A 13467-nucleotide genomic window follows, 5' to 3' on the forward strand; every position below is an offset into this window, starting at 1 on the left:
AAGTGAAAAAGGTAAGGTACTAAATATTACACCCTTTATCTCTTAAAAAACATTAAATGAGGATATGTATATAAATATTTGTATGAGAAAAGGTCTGGAAGGACCCACCACACTTGCTTGACAGCACAACTCTAGGGAACAGTAATGGAGCCAACAAGGCCTTTTGCATTTTATTGCATACACTATGTATTACTCGAATTTAATAAAGTATATATTGAACTTTTATAATTTTTAAAAAGCCAATGAAGATTAAATCAATATTTATCTGGTCTTCAAGTTGGAACCACAACAGCAAAATATGGAAAAACTCTTCTCTTTTCTGAATGAGAGTCCTTGTCTGGGCTTGCCACTAATGTAGGAAGAAGTAAGAAATGCAGTTGGTCTAACCCACCAAAACATCTGCTTAGGGCTCATAAACACACAGCCAGGGGAGTGGGGGAGAAGGGAAGATCTTGAGGCTCTTATTCACAGATGAAAAAACTGAGGTTCTGAAAAGTGAAGCAACTTGATAAATAGCCAAGAGTCAGCCAAGGGTGACGTGTCTCTTGAACACATCCAACGTGATTTCCCCTCACCCAGACCATTCACCCTAGACCTTAACCCAACCCTCTGTCCTAATGTCTAGGAAGTGTCCACTGTTAGCCCTGAGAAAGAGGAAAGGTACTAGAGGTATCTGACACTTTTTATTTTACTAAAAAAACCCTTGGGGCCGGCCCCGTGGCTTAGCGGTTAAGTGTGCGCGCTCCGCTACTGGCGCCCGGGGTTCGGATCCCGGGCGTGCACCGACGCACCGCTTCTCCAGCCATGCTGAGGCCGCGTTCCACATACAGCAACTAGAAGGATGTGCAGCTATGACATACAACTATCTACTGGGGCTTTGGGGGAAAAAAATAAATAAATAAAATTAAAAAAAAAAAAAAAAAAAAAAACCCTTGAGCAATCTTGAATCTCAGCCGTAAGACCACAGACCGACCTTAAGGGAGACATAATACCAATGCTACCAAACACTTCCATAAAATGGAAGAGAGAACACTTCCCTACTGTTTTATAGACCAGCATTACCCTTATCCCAAAACCAGACAAAACATTTCAGGAAAACAAAACTATAGACCAATATGCTTCATGAACATAAGACTTTAAAAAATTCCTAAGAAAAAGATGAGAAAATCAGATCCAGTTGGGGCATACACATGACTAAGATGGAGTTTATCCCAGGAATACAAGGTTGGCTCAACATTCTAAAATCAACCAATGTCTTTTTACAGACTAAAAAAGAAAGACCTTTGTGATGATTACAATAAATAGAGAGAAATCATTTAACAAAATTCAAAACCCATTCATGATAAAAATTCAAAGCAAACTAGTTGTATAAGGGAACTTCCTCAACCTGATATAAAGAGCCTCTACAAAAAACAAAAACAAAACTACAGCTAACATCATATTTAATAGTGAAAGACTGAATGTTTTCCCCCAAGACTAAGATCAAAGCAAGGTGCCCATTCTCCCCATTCCTATTCAACAATGTACTTGAAGTTCTAGCCAGTGCAATAAGGCAAGAAAAAGAAATAAAAGGCACACAGATTTGAAATAAAGAAAACTGTCTATTCATAGATAACATGATTTTCTATTTAGAAAAATCCAAAAAACTATACAAAAAGCAACTAAAACTAAAGTGACTTTAGAAGAGTCACATGATATAAGGTTAATAGTTTTAAAATCATATTTCTGTATACTAACAAAGAAATTTTTAAAGTGCTGTTTACCAAAGCACTGAAAAACATGAAATACATATGTACAAAATTCATATGCTGAAAACTACAAAACATTGATGAAAGAAAAGAAATAATACCTAAATAAAGGGGGAAAGATATGTTCACGGATCAAAAATTAAATATTGCTAAGATATCAATATTCTCCAAATGATCTAGATTCAATGAAATTCCAATGAAAATTCCAGCAAGCTTTTTTTTTTAGAGATTGACAAGAAGATACTAAGAGCTATATGGAAAAGCACAAGACCTACAATATCCAAAAAGATTCTGAAAAAGAAGAAAAAAGTTAGAGGATTTACACTACCTGATTTCAAGACTTACTATAAAGCTAGAGGAGTGGAACTCAACTGAGGGAGATTTTACCCCCAGGGGACACTTAGCAATGTCTGGAGACATTTTCGTTGTCACAACCGGGGAGAGGCTGGGTGGGGGTGGGGTGCTACTGGCATCTACTGGGCAGAAGCCAGGAATGATGCTAAACATCCTACAATGCACAGGACAGTCCCACACAACAAAGAATTATCCAGCCCAAAATGTCAATAGCACAACGTTAAGAAACCTTGAGCTAGAGAAATCAAGAGAGTGTCGTGTTGGCGTAATGAAAGAAGTATAGACAATAGGAACAAACTAGAGTCCAGAAATAAACCCACACATATTTGGTACCAAGGTAATTCAATGGAGCAAAGATAGTCTTTTCAACAAATGGTACTGAAACTATTAAACATCCATATGAAAAAGGCATTAACCTCGACCCTTATCCTGCACCACATACGAAAATTAACATGAACGAGACCACAGACCTAAAAGTAAATATAAAACCATAAAACTTCTAGAAGAAATCACAGATGTTTGTGACACTGGGTTAGGCAAATATTCCTATCCTAGGACACAAAAAATACAAACCTTAAATTTAGAAGTTGATAAACTGGAGTTAATCAAAATTTAAAACTTTTGTTCTTTGGAAAACGCTGTTAATAAAATGAAAAAACAAGCCACAGACTAGGAGAAAATATTTGCAAAAAACATATTTGATCAAGGACTTGTATCCAGAATACATAAAGAAAGCTCAAAACTCAACAGTAAGAAAACAAACAATCCAATTTTTTAAATGGGCAAAAGACTTTAACAGACACTTCAAAGGAGAGATATAGATGGCAAGTAGGAAAATGAAAAGATATGCAACAATAACATCATTAGTAATTAGAGAAACGCAAATGAAAACTACAATAAGATACCACTAAAAAACTATGGGAATCGCTGAAATTTAATTTAAAAAAAAAGGAAGTTGACAAAACCAAGTGCCAGCGAGGATACAGAGGAGCAACTAGAACCCTCCTACATTGCTGATGGGAACACACAATTGTACAGCCACTTTGGAAAAGAGGCAGTTTCTTATGAGGTTAAACACAGACCTGACATATGACCCAGAAACCCCACTCCCAGGTATTTACCCAAGAGAATGAGAACTGCCCACACAAAGACTTTTATGCCAAAAACTGGAAACAGCACAAATGTCTGTCGACGGGTGAATGGGTGAGCGAGCTGTGGTGCAGTGGAACACGACATCGCAATAGAAAGGATGGAAGTCGAGGGGGCCAGCCAGTGGCGCAAGTGGTTAAGTGAGCGCGCTCCGCTGCGGCGGCCAGAGGTTCGCTGGTTCGGATCCCAGGCGCGCACCAAGGCACTGCTTGGTAAGCCATGCTGTGGCTGCGTCCCATATAAAGTGGAGGAAGATGGGCACGGATGTTAGCCGGGGACCAGTCTTCCTCAGCAAAAAAAGAGGAGGATTGGCAGATGTTAGCACAGGGCTGATCTTCCTCACAAAAAAAAAAACAAAAAAAGAAAGGATGGAAGTCCAGATACGCACAGGCAATAACGTGATTCTCAAGAGCATCGTGCTAAACGAAAGATGCAGAGACCAAATGCTACATACTGCATGACGCCATTTATATGACCCTCAGTTAAAAACAAAATTTAAGGGACAGAGAACAGATTGGTGCTTGTCAGGGACTAGGTGTGGGGGGAGAAGACTGACTGCAAAGGGGCAGGAGGGAATTTTTGGAGGTGATAGGAATGTTCTATATCTGTATTGTGGTGGTGAATACGTGATTCTATACTTCTGTCAAAAGTCATTATGCACTACACCTGAAAAGGGTGAATTTTACTGTATGTAAGTTATATCTTAACACACTTGACTTTAAAAAAGAAAAAAAGGGGCCAGCCCAGTGGCGTAGCGGTTAAGTGCGCGCGCTCTGCTGCGGCAGCCCGGGGTTCGCAGGTTGGGATCCCAGGTGCGCACCTATGCACCGCCTGTCAAGCCATGCTGTGGCGGCGTCCCATATAAAGTGGAGGAAGATGGGCATGATGTTAGCCTAGGGCCAATCTTCTTCAGCAAAAAGAAGAGGATTGGCATCAGAAGTTAGCTCAGGGCCAATCTTCCTCACCAAAAAAAAAAAAAAGGAAAAGAAAAAAAGTAGTGGCTCATGGGTATGTTCTCTTTGTACCAAAATCTGAATCAGTTGGTGACATGTGAAAACAAGAGTTTAAATAAAGATCCAGCTTTTCTTGAGAAGTCCAAGCTTTGGCACCCTGAGGCTCCTTCTCTGCAGGCTGCAGCTGAGCACAGACACCTCACCTCTCCGGACAAGGCAGGTACTTCCTGTCTCGCCACATCACCCACCTGACCCAACTCACAGAGGTACTTGACCGCCCTGCCACTCCTCCCACTGAGTAAGCGTTTCCAGTCCTGGGCTGCAGGCTGCTTGAGGGCAGGAGCCAGCCTGGCTTGTTCTGCACTATACCTCGAGCACCTAGGCAAGAGTTCGGCCTGGCATATGCCAGGTGCTTGATAAATACTGCCAAATCAAAGTGACTCATTTGCCCCCTTCCCACCAGCAACAATAGCTGACATTTACAAGACCCAGACTGCTAGCTGCTCCTTTGGTCCTGGAGTCCCCAATGACAGTCACCATGCAAGGCAGCCATCTCGTGACCTGGAATAATCTGTCCCTCCGTGTGTTTAGAAATCCCCTATAATGTGTTGTCAAGCAACGAAAATGTCTTAGGGTCATTCCAACTATTCATTTTTGTCTGGAGAAGAGTAGAGTATTGTTTCTTTAAAAAAAAAAAAAAGAAGAGGAAGAAGAAAAAGAAGGAAAACCACAATATGGACTTGAAGGTTAATGACAATGAAAAACGGAGTGTGCACATTCATTTTGAATATTGTCGGGTCATATTCTAGTAATTTAAGACTTGAGATAAGTAGGCTTCTGAGATAGTCTCTGGTCGTCATCAGAATCTCAGTCCCTCAAGTTTGGACAGCACTGGGCTGGTTCCTAATTGCGGTGAGAACGGGAGCTGGTTTTCATTCATTATTGTGACTTCAGAAAGGTGGGGCACTCAAGATACACTGAATGCACGAATGCACAAATGAACCCTTCAAGCTGTTTCAAATGCAACTCCAAGTTTATAATGTGTACCAGGTTGGAGAGGGGCAAGAAGGACGACCTAGGTCAAAATTATCTCCCCCATATTGTTCTAAGTCAGAGATTCCCTGGTATCAGCAAACCCTTCTTTCAAGATGCAAATATATGCCCGAATAAAGCAGTCATCCGCAACTTACTGTGGATTATTTAATGAGATAATCAGTCTAATATCTAACAGAATCAGCAAACCAAGGGAAGAGGAGTGACAGAAGGCTAGAAATGTAATATGTGCTCCTCTGTGCTGGGCACTGTCACAGGCAAGAGGGAAACAGAGACAACCCAGGACCTTCCAGGCAGTGGGAGAAGCAGAGGACCCTTCGGGGAGGGCCAAAAGGGGGTGCCCTGTGAGGAGGCCTGGAGACGCCCCGTCTCCTCCCAACAGCATCCTCTGCTCTGGCCACAAAGAACCCTTGACTTTTCCTCTTCCTGAAATGCCACCATCAACCTGCCAACACCTACTCACCCTTCAAAGCCCCCGCTCTTCCAGAATTAACTGTTCCTGCATTTTATTAGCTCTGATCACACCATACCAGAGTTTCAGGGCGCCTACCACCTTCTTCAGGAGGGGCTTCTACAAACTGCCTCGTGTCCACCTCCACGTCCCCTGCCCCAGCACGGCACCTGGCCACGGTAAACGTTCAGCCAATTTCTGCCAGTTTAGAAGAACAGCTAGCACTCCCTGAGCATGTACAACCTACCAAGCACTGTTTTAAACACTTTTGAGGTATTAACTCATTTATCCCTCACAACAACCCAATGAGATTGGAGCTCTTACTATCCCCATTTTACAGATCAGAGAACCGAGGGCCAGAGAGACGAGGTCAGAGAGGAACGAGCAGTGCCGGCACCTACAGGCCCACAGTCACCGTTGACTGAGGTGAACTGAACGGATGATGAGCAGTTCGGAAGATTGGGAAGTCTCATTTGAACGCTGCCACTCTGCCTGGGTGAGAGGGTCAGAGCTCACTGCTGGAAGGAACCTTCTTTCCCACACCAATCTCCCACACCCAAAACAGAAGTCGCTGCCTGGAGCAGGGCTTCCGTGGAGACGCAAGTGAGAGAGGAAGCCTGAGCGAGGACGCAGAAGGCAGCAGACTCCTCAGGAACATTAACGCCAAGGACTTGGGGTGGAGCGGGTGGAGGCAGGCTGGGAACACGCTGCGGGGGCTCCAGGACGCCAAGGTTTGGAACAACTACTACAGCATTTTCCTGAAACAAATCTATTTTTACCCATTTTTCAACCAAGGCAAATGTTTGGCTTAGCCTTCCTTAGAAAACAAGGAGCAGCAAGGATGCAAGTTCCGGGCCTGTAGCAGGCTAGCACTGTTAGCAGGATCTTAACGTCATAGGTTTGGCCTCTCACGCAGCTCGGCCTTGGACGCACTCTGCGGCGAGTGCCCGCACCAACCTGCAGCCAGCCCTCAGAAAAAGTTCAAACCAGGCTGTTTGCTCAAAGTCAAAGGTCCCAGGAAAGTGTCATCCATTCTCTCGCCTCTCTCCAGATGCTGCTGCCTCACACAAACCCCTCAGGACGCCCTGCCATGGTCCAGGACTCGCCCACCCTGCAGGGAAGCTGCCTCGGGTTAATCAGAGAACAAAGGAAAGCAGGCAGGAGGCGAGACGGGGGGTGGGGGGGGTGTGGCCAGTGTTTCAGCCTTCCACTGAGAGAACCAGGTCAAGAAACGGAATCAGCGGCAAATCCACAGGAAACCACAGAGCCAGCTGTGGACTCTGGATCCACAGGTGAGCTGGACCGCGGGGAATTGGTCATCAAGGGTGACAGCAGAAAGGGCACCCACGGAGCAGAGGAAGCAACAAGTCACTCCAAGGAGAGAGGGAAAGACAGAGGACTTTGGGGAACAACACGAACTTTAGTGATTTTTACCAGTATTTTAACCAAAGCACCTTTCCTAGGGATCCCCATGATCACCACACTAAGGGAATAAAGAAAAGGAGACCAGGGCTAAAACCAGAAGAGACAGATCAAAAGCCCCCAGAGTCAGGCTCTGGCAGTAGGAGAAAAGAGCCAAGCAAAGGCAGGGAGGTACAGAAGAGTCAGTGTACAAAGGCTGGAAGGGAGATGAGGGAAGGGAGATGAGAAGTTCAAAACCGAGCAGAGGAAATCATCTGACATCAGCTGGACAGGAACAGTACATAAAATTCAGATTTCACATATTACAGATGGGTGAACAGTTTTTGGTATCTGCACTCAAATGAACAACATCCAAAAGTTAATATCTCATAAATAGTTTACAAAACTATCAACGATCTGATTTATTTTAAATAAAACTTTGAAGTGTGTTTCTGATCCAATGAATACTAGGGTACTTACACGTGTCTAACTCAGGACTTGCCTTTTAAGCATTATACCAAATATCACTGAAACTGCTAGAGGCATAAAAACTGGGGGCTAAAATGCTTCATATGCTTTTCTTGGTTCTCAGGCACACATCCAAAGATTATGAAACTTTGTAACCACTATAATCACAACAGAAAATTCCTGGACAGACACTTGCACACACAGACACCACATGTCAGTGAACCTTTAAGTGCATCAAAGGAAAAATGGGCTTTGAATTAAGCTGTTGAAAACAGGAAATATTTTTAACCTGAAACTCGCTTATCTAAAACAGTGTGAGCTCCTTCATCGTTAGGAAATTTAATCTAATTTAGGGGGAAGGGACACACTGAGAAAAAAGCAGTCCTCATTAGTCCTTGCTAAAAACCATAAAACTACGGATCATATTAGTGGAAGTGAGAGCTATATTCCTTGATAAATGAAATGTACCCCAGAACCCAGAGTTCATCACACACAGAAGCCTGCCCTTCACCAGTGCCAGAGTAATCACTCTTATTTCGGAGACAACTGCTGACTGCACAGTAAGTGTTGAAGCACATTAGCAGAATAATCCCCTCCAAATAGTTACAAAAGGTTTCTCAAAATTGTCCGAGGAATTATAGAAATCTATTTCCTGAGGATTCTTGAGAGTCTAAGACCCAAGCGTGATTATTTTTAAATAAACTCCTGCAAACATGATCAGTGCCTGGACCCCTAGCAAGATGCAAGTAATTACTTTAGGTTCCTCTATGCCAACATAAAAGGGGTCTCCAGTCAACACAAAGAAAAACGCTATTTGGGAAGCCAACACGGCAACTGCCTAAAACTCTGGCCATTCATGCAGTTAAAACAAAGCGGACACCCAACAGGGAGCCCAAAATACAGTGGACGTCCCCACCCTGAAATGCGTCCTCCTAAAAAGATAAAACCCTGTCTTTATCTAAATGAAGCGTGCCTGCGGGACCACCAGGAAGGATCTGCAACTTGTCCAGAAAGAAGATGCGAATGCACCTCTTTTTACTTCCCCGCCCAACAGTGCCTTCCCGGGAGACGGATTTCTGACAGTCTGCCTGCTGGAGCAGCAGCAAAGGGCGGAGAAAATCCTAGCGCCGGCGCTGCCAAGACCTCTCCACCCACCGCCACCCCGCCAGGTGCCGGCCGCGACGGGCGGCCCCGATCCTCCAGAAACCTCCGCGGGCGCAAAGCCGCCGCCAAGTGCTTACCCGGGTCGGCCAGGCAATGCTCGGGGAGGGCGGCCAGCAGCAGGAGTCCCAGCAGCAGCGGCGGCGGCGCATCCTGGGACGCGGCGACCCGGGGACCCCTCACGCCAGCCAGGCCGAGCCCGCGCGCGCCAGGCCGACCCCTGCGCCCCCGCGCCGCCGGCCCAGCTGCCCTCGGGCCCTGGGGCTTCGCCTGCTGCGGAGCCATGGGGACGCTTCACTCATCCAGGCCGCTGCCTCGCTCCACACCGTGCCGGGGAGCCCAGCTTTCGGCGCCCCGGTCCTCACCGGGCATCTCCGGCCGGGGCCCGGGCGCCGGAGGGCCAGTCGCCGGGCGGCGCGACCTGCTGGCTCGTGCTGTCGCGCCCGGGCGGGCTCCGGGGAGCCGCGGCGTCACCCGCGCAGGGGCCGGGGCCGCGTGGAGCCGCGGCGGGAGAGGGCCGGGGTTCCCACGGTGCCTGTCTCCGCGCGCCCGCGCGCCCGGGCGGCGAGGGTGAGACAGACCCGCCCGGGCCCTCTCCCAGGCCCGCTCCTGCAGACGGATGGCGCGGAACCCTCCCTCCCGCCGCCGGCTGCTGCCTCTCCGCCCCGCTCTGCTCTTTCGGGCTCGGATTCCAGCTCCGGCTCCGGCTCGCGGGCCGAGGGTTACTGCAGCTCAGAGCGGCGCCTCATTGACAAAGGAAGCACGTAGCCACCGGAGCGGGAGAAGGAGGCGAGGCCGGCGCGCGCGCGCACCCCCGCGCGGAGCCACCGCGCGCCCCCCGCTCCGCGCGCCCCCCGGCCCGGGAGGGGGACGCCTCGCGGCCGTTCCTGCGCCGCGAAGGTCCGGACTGGGGGGAAGATTGAGGGGGATTGGGAGGGTGGGCTTTGCTCTCCCTCACCCTCATTTCCCCACCAGTCGAGACTGGCAGGACAGGTGGTCCGACCCCGAAAAGGGGAGTAAATGGTCTTGGTCAACGTGCTTAAGAGACCAGAACGCTCTCCAGCCTGGGTTTTAGAAAGCCCTCTGCAGATGGGCGAGCGCGCTTTGTGCTGTTGGTTCACGTCTTCTCTGAGCGGCCAGCGAACACCTGACTGCCCCTTTACCGCTGAGGAACTGAAGTGACTGTGGCCCAGTTGCAATAACACGCTGGACTAAAACACATTACAAATATTTATTGCAGCCATACTACGTGCAAAGCAGTACACTGCGCACTGGGGAGACCAGGGGAAAGTCTTTTGATAAAAGTCCCTTCCGGCAATCAGGCGGCTGTTACCCAGTGGGACAAAAGGCCCTCCAGGCAGCTGAATTGGCCTCCGTGCCCTTCCACTTGCCAAGCTAGATGGCCTTAAGCAAGTTACCTAGTTCAGGGCCGGCCCTGTGGCTTGGTGGTTAAGTGCGCGCGCTGTGATGCTGGTGGCCTGGGTTCGGATCCCGGGTGCGCATCGAGGCACCACTTCTCCGTTCATCCTGAGGCCGAGTCCCACATACAGCAACTAGAAGGATGTGCAGCTACGACATACAACTATCCACTGGGGCTTTGGGGGGAAAAATAAAATAAATAAAATCTTTAAAAAAAAAAAAAAAAAGTTACCTAGTTCATCGAGCCTCATATGTCCCCCAGTCAGTAAATATTTATTAAGGGCCCAAGCTTGCCAACTACTAGGCCAGGCGCTGGGGATGTAAGTGGTGGGCAAAGTGACATGTCCCTGATCTGATGAAGCTCACACTCTGCAAGTCACCAACACTCACCGACTGCCTGTTGTGTGTCAGGCACTGTTCTAGACACTGAGGACAACAGTGGCAAACAAAATCCCTGCCCTCCTCGAGCTGATGTTTGAGGGGAAGGACACTGGCAATAAACAAATGAGTAGCAGATAGTATGTCAGTGCAGGATAAATGCTACTGAGAAAAAGCAGTGTGGAAGGATGGAAAACGGGAGGGTGTTGCAGTGTTAGACAGGGTGAAGGAAGGACTCACTGAGAAGGTGACATTTGGGCAAAGACCTGGAGGAGGTGAGGGCATAAGCCTCACAGGAAGAGCAGTCCAGAGAAAGCGGACAGCAAGGGCAAACCCCGGGCAGAGCAGGCCTGGTGTGCTCAAGGCGTGGCAAGCCAGCAGGGGGTCTGAGTAGTGTTCAATGTCACTTACTGGGCATCTGTGGGACAGAAGTAACACCACAGTTCATCTAAGACACATTTTTTCACATATAACTTCTCAGAAGTCAGATGTGTCTTATAATGCATCTAAGACTTGTTGAAATACAGTAATGCCTTATTGGGGTTATTATTATTTAAGCTTGCTGTTCAATTAAATTAGTTCTGCTGTTTTTAAGAAACTTGCTGTCTAGTTGAAGCAATAAAACAACTCAAAAAACCAGTTTGAGACACTAATGAGAAAGCCAGTCCATGGCCATGATTCAGGCCACATTGCAAGACAGGAGGCGAGGTCCTGGCGGAAACAGTGATCCCAGGGATGGGGGTGGGGGGATGGGGCAGCTCAGGTGTTGAGGAGCAGGGAGCGCAGAGAGAGGAGAGGCCTGAGCAGAGGGTGGGGAGGGAGGCAGGAAAAGGCATGCTTGGAGCCCTGGGGCTGTTTGCTTGAAGCCAAGAACTCTATTAGGGAGAAGTAGGAGGGAGAGCGGGAAGGAAGGCGGGGATCCACTTGCTGAAGGCTGGGACACATTTGGAAAGGTTTCCTTGTATTGTAAGTGGGACTTTCCTTCACATTACTTACCAGATTTAGACAAAAAAATGTCAATTACTTTTCAGTGTTTTTGGTTGTTAAAGTGGTGTTTTGTTGAATTTTTCTCCCTGATGAGGCCAGCCTCAAGGCCAGACACGATCCCGTCTCTCGAGAAGCCCATCATCTGGTGGGGGCAGACACAGAGGCGATGCAGTGAGTGTGCGGTGTGGACAGGCGGCCCGTCGTCGTGGGCGCGTGGTGAGGGGTGGCTATTTCTGCCTGGAGGAGGAGGCAGGGTGTAAGAAGGTAACTTTTGAGGTTGGAGTGTGCCGGGCACAGCAAAGGGCCAGGCAGAAAGGGACAAAAGCTTGTGGCATGTTCCAGGGAAGGGTGAGGCATCTGGTGGGAGGGGCACGGAGGGGCGAGGGGAGACTCGGCTTCAAGGCAGGAGCCCTAAGCTGGAGGCAGATGTGGAGAGGCTGAGTCTGTGCCTTCTCCTCATCCAGTCGGAACACTCCGGAAAGGTTTTCTGCTGGAGCGGAAGGCTTGCTGAGATCCCAGTCCTTGAGAGATGGGCGAGTGTACAGACTGAAACTGGACTACTTAGACTTAAATGCAGGCTCTACCATTCACTAGCTGTGTAACTTTGGGCAAATCTCATAATCTCTCTATAGCTCAGCTGGAACACTGGAAATGGTAACAGTACCTCCTCGCTGGGCTGTTGTAAGCATTGAGTTGACACATATCAAGCATTTAGGTATATACTTGACATACAGTAAGTGCACAATCTAGTCTACTGTATGTTATATGACAATTGCAACCCTCTTAAACCATAAACCCTTTTGTTTATTTTAGTCTATTTAAACTAGGGCTTTGGGACTTTCCTTATGTGTGAACTTATTGCTACATAGCTTTAGAAAGTCAGTGTCTTTTGTGCAAAGCATTTTGTGAGGCAGGGGAAAGATCAGTCTCTGGGCAGTGGTTTGAGGCCCTCAACTGACATCTCCACCATTGCTATCAGGGGGATTCCTGGGCCTCCGTTTCCCTCTTCTTGCAGTGAGAGATGCTTCTCCTGGAGTCCTCATCTCTGTCACGGACACTCCTTGCTGGTACATAGCCCAGGTCTACACTGAAGACCTTCCTTCGGGTGCTCGGAGCTGTGCTAGGTCCTGGGGTTCCTACAGTGCCCAAGGCCCTGCCCCCCTCACGTTGCTCTGCACTTAGAGTCACGTGGGGGAGCTGGGTAAACATACACTGTTCCAGGCCCGCAAGTGCTGCCAGAGGTGGGTGGAGGGTGCTGGGGGCACAGGCACAGGGAGTACCGAGAGAGGAGCTGGAGAGGTGAGCAAGGGACATCCGCCCTGTCCAGGAGATACAACGTGTCTTTATAAACCTTGGTGGCCAAAAGCACCAGGTAGATATTTCAGACATCTTAGATTCCTCCAAAAAAAAACGCAGAAATTTAAAATGAAATTCTAAACATGGTTTTCCTTGCTTTCTGTGTCCTTGAGAAAACCCTTCACATAACAGGGTCGTAACCGGACTGAAAAATCCAATTGCCCCGGTTCTTGGTCAGCATGAGAGAGGAATTTAGACACCAACACAACAGCAACAGCAAGCAAGCAAAGATTTATTAGAGGAAAGGTCAGAATCATTCCACGTGAGGAGCAGGCAGTGCCAGAGAACGCATCTGTCTTGGGTTAGTTTTGTTTTTATTTGGGCTGTTTAGAGGGAATTTGCGTTATCGGTTATCTGCCAATAATGGTCTTTCCTCCACCCACACATTGGGAGGGGGAGTTCTTGACCTTCTAAGGGAATCTCTGGAACTGTCATGGCAGTCATCCCCCGGGGAAGGGGGACTAATGCACATGGAATTTGTATGTAAATTAAAGAGAGGTCAATGTCCTCTAGAGGTGTGTAGCAGAAGGCTTTGTGTGTGCTGTTTGTGCACTCGTTACTTTTATCATCGTGGTTGAAGGTCTCAGAC

The 13467-nt window shown here is 47.9% G+C and overlaps 1 protein-coding gene across 5 annotated transcripts in view; it reads right to left on the reverse strand.

The window, feature by feature from the left end:
* LOC101391864 (UPF0606 protein KIAA1549L) overlaps nucleotides 1-9516 on the reverse strand; it is a 281751-nt gene extending 272235 nt beyond the window's left edge. For 3 of the 5 annotated variants that reach the window (XM_087423158.1, XM_087423156.1, XM_087423155.1), the window contains exon 1: nucleotides 8819-9514. In XM_087423158.1, coding sequence (XP_087279284.1) covers nucleotides 8819-9023 — 205 coding nt within the window. In that variant the 5' untranslated portion in view covers nucleotides 9024-9514. Of the gene's footprint in view, nucleotides 1-8818 lie in introns of all 5 variants that reach the window. The other 2 variants (XM_087423157.1, XM_087423159.1) reach the window with 2 other exon arrangements.
* Between the last annotated feature and the right edge of the window lie 3951 nt (nucleotides 9517-13467).

The sequence above is a fragment of the Ceratotherium simum genome, chromosome 34 (genome assembly GCF_057802395.1).
Source record: "Ceratotherium simum simum isolate JZ-2026a chromosome 34, ASM5780239v1, whole genome shotgun sequence".
In the NCBI taxonomy this organism is placed as follows: Eukaryota; Metazoa; Chordata; class Mammalia; order Perissodactyla; family Rhinocerotidae; genus Ceratotherium; species Ceratotherium simum.